General features: G+C 39.3%; 1 protein-coding gene across 6 annotated transcripts in view; it reads left to right on the top strand.

Annotated features, from left to right (window-relative positions):
* The window catches only part of ARB2A (ARB2 cotranscriptional regulator A), a 362,742-nt gene extending 354,690 nt beyond the window's left edge, over positions 1 to 8,052 (top strand). For all 6 annotated transcript variants that reach the window (XM_045512561.2, XM_045512560.2, XM_010949571.3 and 3 more), the window contains one exon: positions 2,029 to 8,052. In XM_045512561.2, the coding sequence (XP_045368517.1) occupies positions 2,029 to 2,171 (143 nt within the window). In that variant the 3' untranslated portion in view covers positions 2,172 to 8,052. The remainder of the gene's footprint in view (positions 1 to 2,028) is intronic.
* The last annotated feature ends 10,201 nt before the right edge of the window (positions 8,053 to 18,253 follow it).

The raw sequence follows: 18,253 nt of genomic DNA, 5'->3' as shown, positions 1-18,253 counted from the left end.
AAGCACTATAGAATCAGGGATAGACATTCCATAAACCTATCCGGAAACTAGGCCCCTTCTAGATACACCCACAAACTATTATTTAAAGTAGGTATGTCTGATCATATCAAGAACTGCTCACAAACTTCTTTTGTGTTTGGAGAATATAAATGCCTCCCTATTCAAAAGAATTTTTAAGGTTGTTACCTGAATAAATCGGTGAAAATTATGTAATAAAAATGAATATGTGAATGTCACATATATTTTAAAGAACTTGAAATTGTACACACCTATCAGTGCAGGCGTGTGTGTGTGTGTGTGTGTGTGTGTGTGTTTGTGTGTATGTATGTATAGGTTTTTCCCCAGGAATTCTGTTGACACTGGTCAAAAATCCAGTCAGGCACTTGAGGATTTGCCAGGATAAACCTACATTCATCTCTCTCTTCTAGTGAATAACATTGAATTTTGCCCAAAATGAGTAAGCAAACAGAGAAATGACCTTATTTTGCAGTCTGAACACAGTAGTGTTGGGGGATATTTCTCAAGGATATGACTTTAATACTAGATCTTAGTTCCAGATGCAGGTTCATAAGGCCAGTCTGCAGAGGAGAAGAGGATAGAGAGCCTCCTTCTGAGGGCACCTATTAAAAGAAGGGGGTTCTCTAGTAAGGCCAGCTCCCACAGCTAAGTCACATGCACAGACTGTAGCTTTCTGCTCTCTGGTCGACGGCAGCCATAGCATCCTTATTGTTGTAACTCCCAGATTGTGATACTGTCACAAAACTGTTGCTAGGCAACAAATGTGGTTACCAGGTCTCAGCGAATAGCTGAAGGGGAAAGCAAAGTGTTGCACCATTGTAGAGTAACCATAGCAATGACCTACTATTACAGACTAAAGAATTATCATTAACAATGTTAAAGTATCAGACAGAGGCCCTCAATCCAGAGACTTCCAGGCAGTGTCTCTCTGCATAATAGAGTGATCTAGGAAGAGATTTCAACTCTTTCAAGGCTATTCACTCATTATTTCTATGGGAGAGTCTTTGTAATTTTTTTTTATTTTTTCGTTAAAAAAATTGTTCCGTTTGAAACTATTAGTAAAATGATATAAACTATCACAAGAAGTCAAAAACAGATTAATGTCCTCATCTGTTCTTACGTCTATATCAATGTTATTTCTTGCCTGGCTTAAACCGAAGATAGATTTTATTTGAAAAATGGTGTACGTCAATATTAAATTGAAGCCACAGAAAGAAGCTGTAATAAAATAAAATAACCCCATAAACTGACAACTAAACCTGAAAATTGGATTCCTCCTAGGTGCTCTTCTAGTAGTCACTGCTTTGAAACATTTTAGTTTTTCTAAAACTGTTCCCTTAAAATCTGCTTTTAAAAAAAAGATGTAGCCTGCTAGGACACTCCTAGGTTTCGTCTCTTTTGAACCTGGCCTTCCATTAAACATCCCGTATAATTGGGTCCCAGTGACCTCGCTGAGGCAATCGGGTCTCACGGCACAGCTTCTGAGAGAAGCAAAAGAAATCCTATTTGTTTGTTTCTCGGGAAGCAAAGAAACGCGGGTGCTCCGCGCCGGGTGCAGAAGCCGGAGTCCGCGCGCAGGGGAAACCAATCCCCGCGCGCGCGCCGAGCCTGGGTAAGTGGGTGGTTTGGAGGCGGGAGAGGGAGTGGCCCTTCCCTCCGTGCGCCTCGATTGGCCCGGAGGGGCTGAGGCCCCGGGGGCCGCCGGCCGCGCCTCGGGCGACCGCGGGGAAGTCCGGGCCGAGGCCCCGCGTCGAGGGCGGGCTGGGGGCTCTGGCCGGGGGCGGCGGGCGGCAGCCTCCCTCGGAGCCCCGGGGGCAGAGTGGACCGTCAGGTACAGGTGTGGTGCGCCGAGGCGTGCCCGGCCGGGGGACGCGCTCCCTGGACCGGTGGGGGCTGGGCTCCGAGGCGGGAGCGCGGGCGGCCGGGGCCTCCGAAGAACCCGGCGGTCCTGTCCCACCTGCGCGGGACCGCGCGAGGCCACCTCGTAACCGAATCTCTGCTTTTTTGCAGGCACCGACCGTCACGAGCTAACTTCCTGGAAGAGCTTCCCGTCTATTTTCAAATTCTTTACCGAAGCCTCTGAGGCCAAGACCAATTCCCTCAAGCCGGCTCTGACGCGGCGCTCCCACCGAGTAAAGCACGAGGAGCTGTAAGGGGAGAGCGAGCGAGACGGGGGAGGGGAAGCCGAGGAAGCACTCTCGAGCATGCATCCACACGTCTCCCCACCGCTGGTTGTCGGCGAGCAGACTCCCAGCCCCTCATTAGATTGTTTTCTTCCTAGAGCACAGGGTCGTGATATATACATCTAAATAGCGTTTTGCATTATTTCTAGATGAGTGCAACTGTCAAAGCAATATGGGTTCACTGGTCGTGCTTCCTGCGGGCTGAGCTCGGGCTTCGCGCTGCCCGTCAGCGCGCAGATTAAGGCTGACAGCGCCCTACCCGGCGTGGCCGGCGCGCCTCTAATTGCCCGGACGGAGCCCGCGCCGGCGCTGCGGGGCGAGCGGCGTCCGCGCGGTCCTACCGCCCGCAGCCGCCTCTCCCCCTGCCCCGGTCCTCCTCCCCTCGGAATCATGGCCTTTTTTTCCCCCTCTCCGAACAGAAGCAAAGTTTTATTCTAGGCTTCAAACTTCCATTTTAAGTAGGTTTTTCCCTAAGGGTGTCTTATGCCTTTTTTTTTTTTTAAGGAACTTTCGCCTCCCCCACCCCAAAAGCCAAATTTAAATTCAGAACATGAATGCCATAATGTGCTCTGTAGTTTGGGGAGGGCAAGTTGTTCTCTCCCTAAAGATCTATTTTCATTTCGAGACCAGAAGAAAAACTTCGCATAAAAATCTATAAAGTACGGGTCCAGGTTATCTTTGAAAATCCTTGCCAGTTGAATTTGAGATTTTACCAAAGTCTCTAATTTCAGAAGAGGTTGTTTAAACCAAAACATAACAATGAGTAAATCTTTTAAGTGCTAAAGATTTCATTGTCAGTGGAATTTCCGACTTTACCATTAGAATTAACTTTACTTTTTAAATACGTAATGTGTATTGAGTGGTATTGTAATTTAGATAGCATACTTAAGTTTTGCTTTTTAAATCTTACTTACGTGGAGGAAGTTTGTTGTTAATCCTAACTAGAATGGTCTATTCTGAGCTTTCATGGAGCTAGACCTTTTTAGGGATAGAATTTTTTATTGTCATCAGGAAAATGAACCTGTGTGCTCTTGAGCTTTTTCCTTCTGAAAGGCTAGGTGGGGCTAAAATGATTATTTTAGTTTTCTGAAATAGAAAGAGAAAAGACCTGGTGTGAAAGACATTCTCTCAGTCCAGTGGTGTAATTTGTAGTTGTCCACTTTCTCTAAGGTTTTGCTCTACAGTTTTAACAGTTAAGTGTTTTAATCCAGTTAAGATCTGGCCAACACTGTGAAATATGAGGTAAAATAAGTTAAGATTTTGCTGATTTTTAAATTCAAATATTAAATCTTAACATTACCAATTTTTAATTACTGGTAGCATTTAATTACTTAGTGACGATTCTCATAGATGAGGTTCTGGATTTAATATTTTTTCATCATTTTTTAAAGTGTATGCAACAATTTGCCTGCCTTATTTGAGGACATGCTAAAGTGTACCCAAAACGACTTGGAACTGTCTGACTCCTCAGAAAAATAACTTAAAATAACCACCTCATGGGTAAAATGTTTTTATATTATGAACCAATTTCAGCAAGTTTTAAAACTGATAATACATGTTTGGTACACAAATCCCTTAATCAGCTCTCATAATTTTAATGATGGTAAATTGAAGTGATCTTTTTTCAGTAGTCTTATGTGCATATCTTTTGATGTTATTTTAGCAAAAACAACATAGGAGGAAAAATCAGAACATCATTTTTTCCAACTCGTTGAGTGGCTTACCTTGCACAACCCCAACAACGTCAAGCATGTTGGTCTGCGGCTTTTCTAGCTTAGAAGCAATAGTGAGCTGTGTAAAATAATGGTACCTTCCATTGAGAGGATATGAGAATTGGTGTGGATTGAATATATTTTTCAAAGTGTTACAAATCATGTGGTGTTTTCAGTATATGAAAATGTTCGCAGGAAACTAATTTTAGTGCATTTTTTTAAAATCAGCACTTGTACAGTGCTCAACTTGTGAAGCTTCTGCAGCTGAATTAGAGCAAAGTAAATATGCTCAGCGTATAAACCAGATTACTCCCCTCCTTCTTCTCTTCAATTTCTCACCTCTCTTTTTAAAAACCTTTACTTGTAACTAAAGTAAATCACTGTTTAATTGTCTTTAATGCTTTAAAACTACTGGATTGTTAGGCCTTGTCTAACTATCTATGGAGAGCTATTTGCAAACTTAAGTTGTGTAAATGTAATTTCTACTTGTGGATCTGCGCTGTAGCAGCCGGGAGAGAACTAGGCAAACCATCCCAGACCTCCAACTGATAACCGATAAGATTCCTTATAATGTAGAATATTTAACCTGTTGATTATGGGTTTGTGATATAGTGTAGTATTATCCTATTCACCTCAATTTTCCTGGAGTAACCACAATCAACTGGTAGTAGCCTACCTGTTTGGACACAAGTGTTAATAATATTTCTGCTCTGATCATCTCCCATTTTGGTTTTTTTAAACAGGTTTTCAGGAGAGTAAAGGTGTAAAGTTAGGAAGTGAGCTTTTTTCAAGTATATAGTGAGCTCTTAGAGCAATTAGAATGGGAAGCAAGGAGTTGTTGATAAATCTGCAATTCAAAATAGTCCTGTTCAAACTTAAAAGCCAGATATTGGCTTTGGAACTTTCTAAAGGTACCTACACAAGCAGCCCTTAAAAGTTTTCATGGATATTTGCTTGGGGCAGGGGGACATCTACTTGTAATCATTGTTCTTTTTTCAAGTTTCTGCTTTGTGCTTCAACTTGGATTGCGTTATTGTTTATACAAAAAGAAAAGAAAAAACTAAAGCACAGGAATTTCCTATATATTACATATTTCTGTTTACTACTTTAAAATAAAAATGTTTTCCCCAACAAGCGGCAGCATATGATTCTTGCTCAGAAGTTTAATCATATATAGAGGTTAATAAAAGCAGAAACTTAAAAAGAATCATAGGATAGCATTTACCAATACTTTAAACCTTATAGCTGCTTATTACGATGATTGTTGCTGTAAGGCAGTATCCTAACTTTGATTTGAGTCACAGTTTGGCTTAGAACTTTCACAGAACTAACATTTTATAAGACTTTTTTTTAAGATCTAAAACATCTCCTTAGCTACAAGGAAATTTGAACCCATTGTTAAACTATCGTTTTATAAAACACACTTTACTACATACGGTAAACAAATATGTTTTCCAAAAGGAGTCTGATGAGATTAAATTGCTCCCAGATCCCTATACGGGTCTTTGATGTATTACATCTAATCTAGAAATACCTTGTTTACATTTATTTTACAGCTTTTCCTTCTTTAAAACTTGTAATTCCTTTGAGAGAATGTGGGTGACAAAACTTGTTAACTATATTATCAGTGTTAATAAGTTTAGTTGTTTTGTTTTGTTTTGTTTTGTTTTTCATTTTTATCTGGATTATCTAGAGTTCCAATCCAGACACATGGGTGTCTCCTGTTATAATCATAGTTTGTAACTGTAAATCGACAGGTTCCTTTTGGTGTCTGTAATCCTGGTTCATTTAAGAAAGGTTACTATTACAGAAGGTCTAAAAATTTCTCAAAAACTTTCCCTATTCCTCTGTAGAGAAAAGTGGCTTTAAATAAATGTGAGATGTTCTCATTTTTGAAATATGGGTGGCAAAAAAAAAAGGTAATAGTGGTGGTTATTTTATGATTACTTATTAGGAGCTATAGTAATATAAAATAAAAGACTCCAGGAGGTACTCCCTTTCAAAAATTGAATACTTTCCTTCCTTCCTTCCTTGTATAGTGTGACTGAGTGGGAGTCTCTTGAATTGTTCGTCTTCCTTTTATCTAATATTCTATTAATCTCCAAAAAGATCAGTTTGAGTCTGGGAAAGGGTTTTTAATCAACACTTCACAGAGCTTAAAGCTACCCTACCTAAAGCGTGAGCTTTGTTAGGTGGTTTTAGATTTAAAGCATTGCAACTGTCATGCACTGTACAAAAAGTAAAGAATGTACACCAAGTGGAAGATGTTGAAAAGAGGGAAATAGCACAAAGTCGATTAACAGAGATTCGAGAATAGAAGTAGCCATCAAAGCATTCCAGCGTTTATCTGGAAATCTATGTAGGGTTAAGGAAAAAAAGCAACAATGATAGTTTTAAACCTCACACTTAGGAGGGATGAATGTTGATTTAATTGATTCATTTGGATCGATGTTTTTAAAGTTTCACGCCACTGATCTTTCATGTAGTGATGTCTTTAGCAGTCAGTGGTCTGACATGAGCCTTCTCAGATTTCATCAGCGAGACTCTCCATGACATCTGAAATTATGCAACAGCCTGTGCAGTGATAACTTTGGAATTGGGAGACCTTGATGCCAAAGAGCATGGTTAGATTGAAGAACTCTTGTTAATTCTTAGCACAAAGGTTTTAGAGGAGTGGTAATTATAAATGAACCATAAAGGTTAAAGTCACCAAATACTATGTAGTGGGCTTTAATTGCTAGATGGGAGAAAATCATCCTGAAATTTTGACCATTAAGTGGATATCACGCAGTGACCAGTATTTTCCCCTTGAATGTAAAAAAGCTTGAAAATGGAAATTTGACTTAATCCAAGAGGCCTTCCAGGCAACTTTTCCCTATCCTTTGCCCTGAGATTTGTGAGAAACCTTTCACTATATTCTTTGTATTGTTGGAGTTGAGTTCTGTTTGAAACAGACATGAAACATGTTTCTAGAAAGAAATCTGGAGATGGCCTGCATCTTTCTTTCCAGATCATTCCACTTTTTCTTCCTTGGCTAATACATTGGGTAATACGGGAGACTGTCATAGGAAAAATAATGTTGAACTGTACTTTGTAGCCAGCCTGCAGTACCAATACAAAGAATCTGAAATGAAAAGACAACCAACACCCCAAGAATAATATGTCTCTTTTTAAAGTTTACAATTTGAATAATGAACTTGGATAGAAACTTGGCAGGAAAACAAACCATGGCACCATCACATCACCAACCATTTTCACTTTTCTGTCCAATTTCAGAGTGCATGTGTTTGTGAGTATTTCACTAGATCAGTGACAGCTCTTTATTTGCATAATTATATGCTCTGGTCTGAAGAGAAAACTAACCCCCAAATTTCATGGGTCACCAAACTGCAACAATCAATGTTTTATCACGTATGCTAAGCAAAATCTAAGAAGCTATATGAAGTTTCTTGGGGAGTTTTTACTCGTCAGAAAATTAAAGAGTTTTCCTCTCCTGAATAGATTCAAAATCTTTCCAAGTTCTTTGTAACTGAATTCTGTTTGAAGGCAAAACTAGAGATTAACATGTAGATCTGGATCTTAGACTTACCAGCATTACTTCAAAGTGGCTTAAGAAGAGCAGCATTTTTGGAACACTGAACTTTTAAATTCTAAGTACTGTCCTTCATGCTATCAGGAAAAAAAAAATTATTGGTCAAATTATGATTAGCCAAAATGAAGTTTGGATTACTACAATTGAATATAAGGTTCATTTTCTTCTTTGCAATAACTCAGGGTGTTTTTTTAAAAGACCTAATAGAAAAAAATATTTATATGCATATATGTCTGTGTGTGTCTACATACATACATATACATACCCATCCATGGGGTAAATATGCTCATTCCACCAGAAGAGACAACATATACAGTGTGTATATGCCTTTCCAGTGCCAGTAACATAGTAGGTACTCATTATATGTTGGTCACCAGGATTGTAAACTTACTTTCTTTTAAATAAATTTTTATGTTCAAATTTTGCAAGGCATTGTAATAAATATTTTTGAATGCCTCAACTTCATTTGCATCTGTAAATTCTCTGTATGTAATGTGTATTCGTGTTTAAGGTTGGTTTTATTTCATTAAAGAAAACTTGATTTAAACTGTTGGTGTCTTTAGTTTATAGGCAATCTGCCAGACTTGAAATACAATAGAACATAGAGACATATGCAGAGAGTGTTTGTTATGGAGTTATTAAAATCCTGGAAAATATACTTTTACCTAGGCTCTTAAGAATATTCTAGGTGCATGATTTAATCATACTGCAAAAAGACTTAGACATGAATTTCATTTAAAAAGTATGTAATACAATGCCTTTTACTTAAAGTGATCTGTCGGTAATAGTATATTAACAATTTATCAGGTAATTTACTGTCATCAAAAAAAAGTTAGAAAAAAAACATTGAGCTAAAAGAACTTAAGAATTGCATAGTTTTGAAGTATTTCATTCTCTACCTTGGAGAAGGATGAAAGGTCTTTAGGTGAGGCATCAGAAATTTCTTAAAATGTTCCTATTATTTCAAGTGAAAAAGAAACCGTTCTCTCCCAAGTTCTTAATTCAAGTTGAACTGTAAATGCAAGACACTCTCTCTTTTAGTGCAAAAACTTAATCTGCTTATCATTAATGCTATCCACAATCACCACATCTCACCTTGTCACTGTCCTTTCTGAAATGTTCATCTAGTTAGACTCCCTCTGCACCAACCCCATCATCTACTTCCCCAGAAACTGATGTTTGGACTGAAGGTCGTGGATTCCTCTGAGTGAAAATTCTTCACAATTGAATCTGTAAAAACAAATAAATACAGGTTTAGCATTTTTTTGTCAAACAAAATGAGTTCGTACGCAAATGAGTTACTGTTGCTGTCTGACTAAGCATTAAAGTCTGAAAAATAAAGAGTAAAACCCTTCTAGATTACCATTTAAAGATGTATAAGTTGGTGACCTATGTGACTCAGATCAATTTGCATTTTATTTTTAATGTATAAAGTCTTAAAAAGAAAATAATAGATAATACATATACCTAATTACTTTTTTCTCTCTCTCTATTTGACCTTTCTGGGGACCTTGCTACGAGTTTCAGGTGGGTTCTCAGTTTTCTCCTCTGCCTGGAACACACAAAAATTTCCCACAGAATTCCACACATGAGACAATTGACCCTATACCTGAAAGGGCTAGGTTTTCTCTCTCTTTTTTTTTTTTTTTTTTTTTTTTATCATTTTCATTTCTTTTTGCTCAAGTGCCACCTAATCCCATTGTGTGAAAAAGATGTTTCTGATGCAGCTCATCTTCATGTACCTCCAAATAATTTTCCAAAGGCTTATTTTCTTCTTCGTTTTTTTTTTTTTTTAACCCTAATTACACAAGAGGCTTTTTTCCAATAAATGTTCACACCTTCTCTGGGCATTTAGATAATCAGGATTTATCAACTGAAGAAATATTGATGGTTTGTTGTACTGGTTTTGGTTTGGGAGGTTCTGGGAGGGATTATTTTATGTTATTTTTGCTTTTGCCTCAGTAAATTACTTAATATCATCCCCTAGAATAGCCAGCTCTAAAAATAACCCTAGCACAGAGTGTCACAATTTGGCTTTCATACAGTTTTGAAAGAAAAACCATTAAAATTGCATTGATCTTGCAAATATTGATCTAGTGCTTGATATCAAATATCAAATGAGATGCTGTCAGTTGCTGCTGATCATTGTGTCAGCTGTTTGAATTTTTGTTCCTTTCCTTTTTCACTGTCACTTGGATTCAAGTTGCTGAGACTAAGATTTTTCATGATTAACACAGTTAGGATAAATTCTTTTCTTGTTTTTCACATTTCCAGTTTGACCAAACACAGTTAATATTCTACTTGAAATTTTTCACATGATTTCACATATGTAAATACACACACATACACTTTTTGTAAAGAGAAAAAATATGTATTTCACACACGTGGCTAAAATCCTACATGTGTTTTATTTTTTCTTCTTTTTTTTTTTAAACAAAACTATGATTCACCTAGTAGGTAAACTATGTTTCTATTTAGTTCTGTAATCCTAATTTTAAAATAATTTACCTTCATCTTGCTTTCTGGGCACCTATCTTTTAAAAAATCAAATTTGTTTTAAGAGAATACAGTTGTTAGATTACCATTTTAGAACTTAAAATGAAATCAGCCATTTCAAATTCACACACACACTACAATAGAAAAATTGCTCCTTTTATTCTAGCTAACAAAAAATACAACTGCAGCATTTGGCCAGCCAGTGTGGAGTTTAGAGAATTATTTAAATAAAATTGGATTTTATTTTAATACTTTCTCTTAATAAACTCATGTTATCTAACAGGCTAAGTCTTGCTGTGCTGGTACATCCTACCAAACCTGGAAATGGCTAAGTGCCTTTGGATATGTTTAAAGTCTCAAATCACCTTTTTTCTTTCTGCCTTCCTCTATACTTTGTACAAGAACTGATGATTACGTTACCTTGAAATATTAGAACACTTTAAGGAGGAAACCATCCTATTAACCAGTTAACACTGCTGTCTGACTAAGCAGTACAGGCTGGGAAATAGGGTAGAACCATCCTCGTAGAGGACTGTTTAAACTGTACATCCATGAGCGTTATTTTCCATATTCATGGGGAGAAAAAAATTCCGAACCGAAGTTCTCGGTTTCTCTTCCCTTTTTCACACCTGACCTCGGTTTGGGTACAGCGAAACGAAGCCGCGTTCTTCCCAGCACCATGGACAGCACTCAGCGCGCTCCCTCCCTCTCCCCTCGGCAAGAACTCCGAAGTTCCGGCCCTCGCCTAATTTCCTCTCTCCGACCACTCCCTCACCATTGGAAACTGGCACTCGAAATCTTAGGACCCGAGCCCAAAGCGACAATGGGTTTCAAAAGTATACTGTCTGTGCGTGGAGAGTCCTGTTTGCTCCATGCCGGGTGTTAACCAGAGCGCCCTAGAGTTGACACACCATTTGCCTGCTCCCCGAATTTGCGTCTATTTTATAATGAAAGCAGCGCCACTCTCAGTCATTTTTGTGGTAGAAGTCTTAACCCCACAACTTTTCTTTGGCCAACTTTTCACCATCACCCCTTAGCTGGCCAGAGCTGTATGGGCACCGGTTTAAGAGCTCTATATCGTGAGCCCATTCTCCCTGGGCTGGTGATCTCAGCCGCGAGAGACCTGTGATCCAAGAGATGTGCCTCCAGATCCCCCGGGCCCTGGGTCCCACAGCTCTGTCGGTAGCTAGAGCCGTCTCACCGATCGAGTGCGCCCAGGTACTAGTTAATTACCGCCGCGAGGCAGGTGGCTGTGCAGCGAGCGCCCCGCCGGCGGCCCGCTTAAGAGTCTGACAGCAACTTATCTGACAGCACTAAAAAGGGGGCGCATCTGGCTCAGTACCGACCACCACCTCTTCTCCTACTTTCAGACCTTAACTCCAAGCTCCAATTTCCGTGCGTCTCCCTCTCTTCTTTACGGGCTAGGCAAAGCACAATAAAGGAAGATCACTTTCTTGTGGTATCATTTTCATTCATGGTCTCCCTGCAACATTTAAGTCACTAATCTTAAGACAAAACTAGTTTTTAAAGATTTCAAATTACATCTTGCTTTATTGAAACTTGCCTCACTTGTTGGACTTTGAATGAAATCTTTTCCCTCCCTCTGGAACCCTATTCTAATCATCTACTCTCTCGAACCGACCTTGAGGACGGAAGTATTACGTTTAGAGCAGGCGAGACGACTAAAAACAAATTTCTATTACATATCGATTGTACAAAAATAGTTTCAAGTCAACTTAATCCAAACTTAACCAGAAACGTCCAGTAAAGTGAAAAAGAGAGAGAACACTGGTATCTTAAAGTAAGGGTTTCTTTCCTATAAAATAGCCTCGATAAACCGATTTCAAAATTACTTCTGTACAGTAAGATGGATAACAATACATTTCAGGATAAAATTATTTTCTATTTGGCATAGTATTACAATGAAAACTTTCCATGAATTCCTCAGTTTAACAGTAATTCTGCTTCAAAACACCGTATTTTTCTATCCTGTAAGACACACAAATATCTTTTTAAATATTTTGTATGTTAACAATTTAGTCTGCTTTCTCATATACTGCTGCTTACACCAAATTTTTGTCCCTTTTTTAGTGTGGAAAGTCACTGCTGAGTTATCCCCAAAGATAATTTTTTCTCATAGTCTGGTTATTTTTGCGGTCTCAAGAGTCGTTTTGCCCAAATACTAAGGCAAGTCCGTGCTAGCAAAGAAACTCGGCTATGCCAGGAGCTATTTAAACTAGCCTCACACCCCTCCTGTGAAAACTAGGGGGACGGGAGATGCTGCCTGGCAGCTGAAGCGTGCAGGGGAGCAAAGGGGACCTGTTGAATAACAGTAACTTGGAGACTCGCATATTCTAGACTAGGATGCACCTCTCAGTTGTTGAAACTACAGCTGAAATATCTCCATGGTATATTTTGGGGGAGCTTATTCCATGAACTGAGCTTCCATCTTTGGATAAATGAATATTTCATTCTTACCTTCCGGAGGTTCAGGAGCAAGAAATGGGAATCAGGTCTGGGGAAGGACGTGGGGCTTTCCCCCGTTGGTGCAGGCAGTTGTGGAGATTAGGGTGGAATAGATGGCAGTTACTGAACTCCTGGGTGCCTAGCATTCGTTCCCTTAACCAGGCTTTTGGGCAATTTCTTTCCTTCCATGGGGATATCCCTTATGACCTGGGCACAGGGTGGCTAAAATCTCTATTTAATTAGTCAGGAACTTAAAAAAAAAAAGTATTTTGACACAACTTCAGAATGACTTTTCTGGGTTATTCTAAGCAAATCAGAAACTCCCAGACCCAGGTGGGACCACTTTGTCAGAGAAAAATGTGGAGAAAAGAAGTACAGGAAAACTCATTTTTAAAAACAGATCAATCAAGACACTGAGTGATACTGATTAGGTCCCCCTGGAAGGAGCTTCTCCAACAAAGTTTGCTCATCATCTGTGTATACTGGAAGAAACTTTAAACCATTTTACAGTATGGATAGCCATCCCTATCCCCATCCAACTTTTTCTTTAATTCCAGTCCCACACTTGAATAGGAATTCTGTTGTCCTATCCTTTTTTTCCTCCTTCAAAGTCTTCTGAAATAAGTTTTCTTGTCTCTTACCCATTTGTCAATGTCAAATGTACACTGCCTATTTAGTTAAAGAAGTGTGTATTTCATATGTTATAAAAGAACAGGCTTCTTTATTTGGTTTCTTGGAAATCAATAATCTCTTAAACACTTTCCAAGACCCCTTGGGGAAGGGAGAAATGTATACAATAACTACCAAACGTCAACATGACAATATTGGTTAAAATCTGCAGGATGATCATTCGAATACGGGCAGGTAATAGGGAACGACTTTGGGTTCCCGAGATGACATAGGAAGGGACCCAAGGTGTCTGATGCCAGGCTCCATCCTCTGCAACTTGCCTGGGGAGCTAGCTATCTTGAAGAATCGGGAGTTAATTCTAAACTTGCTTACAAGACATCTTAATAGCCAGGCTGGTCTTCAAATAATTCAGCTGGGAGATGGCTGGGTGACCACAGGGAGTTTGCAAAGGACAGTTACCCCCATTAAAAGAAGCATCATGATTTCAGTCTTTCCTGACATAATTAAAGGCTTGGGTAATGCTCTCTTATTTTGTCTCATGCTGTGGGGAAGAAAAAATACCTACTCCTCTGGCGACTAAAACTTTAAAGAAACTTTAAAATAAATCCAAGAGTTAAATTTCTGCTCTTTAAAGTTAGTCTGTAGGTGACAAAGTAGACAAAGCGTTAAGAGCAACTGAGCTACACGTTAGCTGCCCAGCAGCCTCACATTACAGAGGAGAATGCGCCTAGGGTTCAACTTACCCAACTCTTAAAACTATACATGTCCCTAGAATGTAATACCTGATTGGATTAAATTTGCAGGAGATTCTAAACCAAGCTCTCAAGAAGGTAATAAAATATATGAAATCTCTTGAGTAAACGGTTGGGAGGGATTTGTAAGCGTTTCAGGATCCAGTGATCCACTGGAAGCATAGCACACTCAAATTTGACTTTTTATGATCAACTTTCAACCCTGAGAAAACGAGAGCCATTTGCCTAACTTAATCTAGAACATATGTTTGCACCAGTAGCAGGTTTTTTTGGTGTGTGGCTGGGGCTGATCAAGTTGTAAATTTTCCGCTTTAGGTTTTCAGCGCCTGCTAGTTTCAGCCTAACACCTAGAGAGAGACTTTGCGGAGTTCTCCACCAAAGCAGCCAAGGTTCGACAAAAGGTTTCCCAACCACACAGCTCTGAATGTTACTGCTTCTCCCAAAGATGGGACATTCTAAACAAATTAGTTCTCTAAATCCTAAATGCAAGTAGCAAGTTAAACTCTCTTTTGTTAAATTGTTTGTAAAATATCTACACAGAAACTTTTTTCCCATCTGCCTTCCTCACCTGCAACCTATTCCTTAAGGGACATACGATGGTATGAGAGCGGTGGGTACTGTGAAATTGACATCTTCATTCGACAAAACAAGATACATTTTCTTTTGGCTCATCTTAATTTTTTTCCATCAGAAACTTAGAACTATTGATTTTCTGTCTCTTTGTGCTTCAGCACAAAGGAGTTTTAAAGAAGTATTTTGAATATCTGGGAAGAATCACCTAGTGATTAAAATTATACATTAGGATCCACAAGTCACACTTCACCAGGTTTATGGTAGCTTTTATTACTAATATTAAAACACATTTCTTTGTGGCCATGAATTTTAGTATTTGGGCTTTAAACAAATTATAATACTTTTCAACCAATGAATGACATACCATAATGATAAATGAAAGTAGTAAGTTCCCTAAGATTAGCTGAATTCATCCTAAAATGGAAAAGGGTAGTGGGGGGGGGTCGGGAGGTGGACTCTTGGTGGTAAGCCTCAAGGACTGTAAATAACCATCTGAATCTGCTGATTTATCTTTTTCCTGAAAACCTCAATCACATTACTGGAGGAAAAGTTACTAACGTGCTTTTTGAAATGCATCAGAATGAGTAACTGAGCCATAAATGTGCCCTAAATTAAGGTGCAAAGTTTCACTCAATTTTATTATTCTATGGATTAATGTGGGCAGCTCCCACCTGGGCACTACCTTAATCAAAAAGTGAACAAGGGTGACAAAAACAAGGGCAGTAACAACATTACCAGCACTCTGCTAATCAAATGCCCACAACTAGTTGAGAACGGTGCTAAAAAGCCGTTTTAATTCTGAAATGGAAAGTCCTGAGACACCGAGCGCCATCTAGCAAGCAAAGTTAGAATCAGAGTCCAGCACAGAGCACAGAGCGACCAGGGAATTGGGAGGTAAAGGAGAACTTCAAGATGCACTCGCTACGACTTGACCACTGGCCCAGTCTCACCTGAGCCCAGCACTTCCTTCAGGTTTCTGCTCTTCGCCCCACCGGCCAGCTCAAACAGACTTAACTACTGAGGTGAGACCGACCCTTTCTGCCTCCAGCTAAGGCTAAAGGACAGCTCCTCACAGGGTTGCTTATTGTCTTTAATTAGAACAAGCTGCCTCTCCCTTCTCACCACCCCCAGCTCCAAAACCAGCGCAGCGTTTACCTCATTCTGCACCTTCTTCTCCAGATGGGGACAAAGAGCGGTGCCTGAAAGGCTCACCTTGGGCTGACATGACTCCCAGAACTTCAGCGCAGAGGAAAGCACATCGCTGGGAAAACCTAGCAGGATTTGAGAAGTCATTCTGAGTTTGTCTCCTGACAGGCGATTCGAGCTCTCTCTGAGTGGCATAAGACACACATTTCCTTAACAAGCCACGGCCGGTCACAGAAACTGAATGCTGCCCTCAAAATATAAATAATATAACTTTATTCTTCCCCAGGCAACCGGGTCTTTGATAATTCCTTTGGCTGAAGAAAAGTCAAAGGTAGACAGCCAGGATGCTGCCAAATATCCCTGTTAGTTTGTAGCTTAAGGGGGAAAACAGCACTTTTCCTATCTTTGGGGTTTGAATGAGGTTCCCTAATTATATGAATATTCTGTGGAAATGGGCTAACAAAACAGCTTCTGAGACTGATATGAAGAAAGTAAAGAATTTGCTGGTTTCTGTATAGGCAAGAACCCCATGTTTTTCTTTTAAACCAGTCGATCTGAATTCAAAAGACTAAGGGGTCCATCTCGGTAATACATATGTTTTCAAAGTACTTCTGTTGAGTCTTTCTGGAATTTCACTTTAAGACTGGTGGGGGGAGGAATCCAGTGCAGTTCATGTTAGCCTTAAACTACTCCTAATTTCCTGCTATTGAATATTGTCTTTGTAATAACTCATTGATTCACATTGTTCTTAGAATACAGAGCCAGAGCTTGTGTTTTCTATTGTTCTGCCCCCTACCCCAACCCCACACATACAAAGTTTCCCAATGAAATGTTTTGTAAAAAAAAAAAAAAAATTAAGAAGCCAAAAACCAAAACAAAAAACCAAGCAAACAAAAAACCTTAGAAAATGAATATTAAAATATCCCAGTTAAGTGCTACTCCAATCTCAGGTTTGCTTCTCAGTGAAAACAAGCATAATAGATAGGAAATAACAATTCTCCTTATTTTCTACTCTGCTATTTACCGTGCAAAACCACCACACTGAGAATAAAGAGATAATAGGCTCAATGTGCTCATTAAAATATCTCCACAGGTTATAGTAGTTACAGAAAAAAATCCCACAAAAACCATAACCCACCCAAAACCCCTAAGCCAATGAAAAGAGGATGTCAGAGCTTATCCAACAATTTACAAAACATCTAAAACATTTCTATGAAACCTCCTTGTCTCCTTCTGCCTGAAAACATATGTAAAGATCTGAGGGTGGAAAGTGGATACACTTCACACTGCCTCTCCTGCCCCTCTTCCTCTCTGAAGTTCAGGGAAGTTCCCAGGCCAGTCTTGCCTCGGATCACAATAAAATTTTAACTTTTTTGTTGTTGGTGGTGTCTGGTTAAATAGCACATTTCTCCCATCAAGGTCTTCTTAAACACAGAAACTTCGCCTAGACAGGGTACCCAGCTGTTTAATTTAACATTGATTTATTGCTTTTAAAAGTAAATTTACACACATGCCAGCAGCGCTCCGTTTTGTTTCCCCAGACTCTGAGATTTATTTTCTACTTAGCGCTTGTCTGACAAAACAATGTCCTTTAACTTTATTACACATCGATGAGGAAATCTGTCTTATTTTTGTTCAGATTTATTGCTGTGTTGCTTGTGGGGACTTTTGTGATCCAGAAAGGCTGGGGTCCAAAAATAAATAGAAAATTAAACAGAGTTGCTCACGAAGTAATAGTCAAAAACCTAGAATATGGCCCAGCATATTCTGACCTGCTGGGGGGTGACTTGGGCTGGAGGATGGTGAGCACAGTTACTCAAGAAGAAAATTAATTACTTTAGTGGGTAAATAGCATTTGAAAGCAAAGTGGCCAAACCTGGGTTCTATAAGGTCTCCAAGTTCTTGGTTAAAACGTATTTGGAATTAGAGGGCAGGGAGGTGCAGCTGCAGGAGCCCCAACCCACAGCCGCCTTACCTCCGTGCAGAACTCCCAATTATCACATGTTTGTGATGACTGAGCCCAAGGGAATTAAGATGGACTTTGAAGCAGCTTTTACGGTACACTTCATCTACATTTGGGTTTTCTTTAGTTCTCATTAAAAGGGCCACTTTCTTCTTTTCATTGATATACTGTCTTTGTGTCCTTCATTTCACACTCTTTAAAAAAGTTCTCTCATCAGATCAAGTGCAAAAAAGGAGGGATGACATAATAACCATCATAATCATGATAACAACAACAAACAACTGGTACTGTGGGTTTAAATCTTTTTTTTTTTTTTAAGAGGAAGGTGTTCTCATCTATAAGGCATGGTCCTCCAACAACAATTTTTTTAAGAGCTGGGGTTGATAATGCAGATACTAAAAGTGTTTCTAAGATTGAATTATAAATACAGGCAGGCTTTAAAAACCCGTGTGTGTGTGTGTGTGTGTGTGTGTGTGTGTGTGTGTGTGTGTGTGTGTGTGTAGCTTTCCTCTCCCAAGCTTATTTCTCACAGGCATCTAACACCTTAGAGGTGTTCATAAGGACACTCCCTTTTCTAGTAAGAAGTGAAGATGTGATAGGTTTTGTTATTGGGGTGAGGAAAAACTTAGTAAGATACTCTCTCTCTTTCCCTCACAAACATATCGTCTTTAACTGAAGACCCCTGTCTGAGAGCTTGACTTACCACTCTGGCCAGTGAGTCC

This window comes from Camelus bactrianus, chromosome 3 (genome assembly GCF_048773025.1).
Source record: "Camelus bactrianus isolate YW-2024 breed Bactrian camel chromosome 3, ASM4877302v1, whole genome shotgun sequence".
Classification (NCBI taxonomy): Eukaryota; Metazoa; Chordata; class Mammalia; order Artiodactyla; family Camelidae; genus Camelus; species Camelus bactrianus.
The sequence above is the reverse complement of the archived record's forward strand: the minus strand, read 5'-3'. Positions and strand labels throughout refer to the sequence as shown.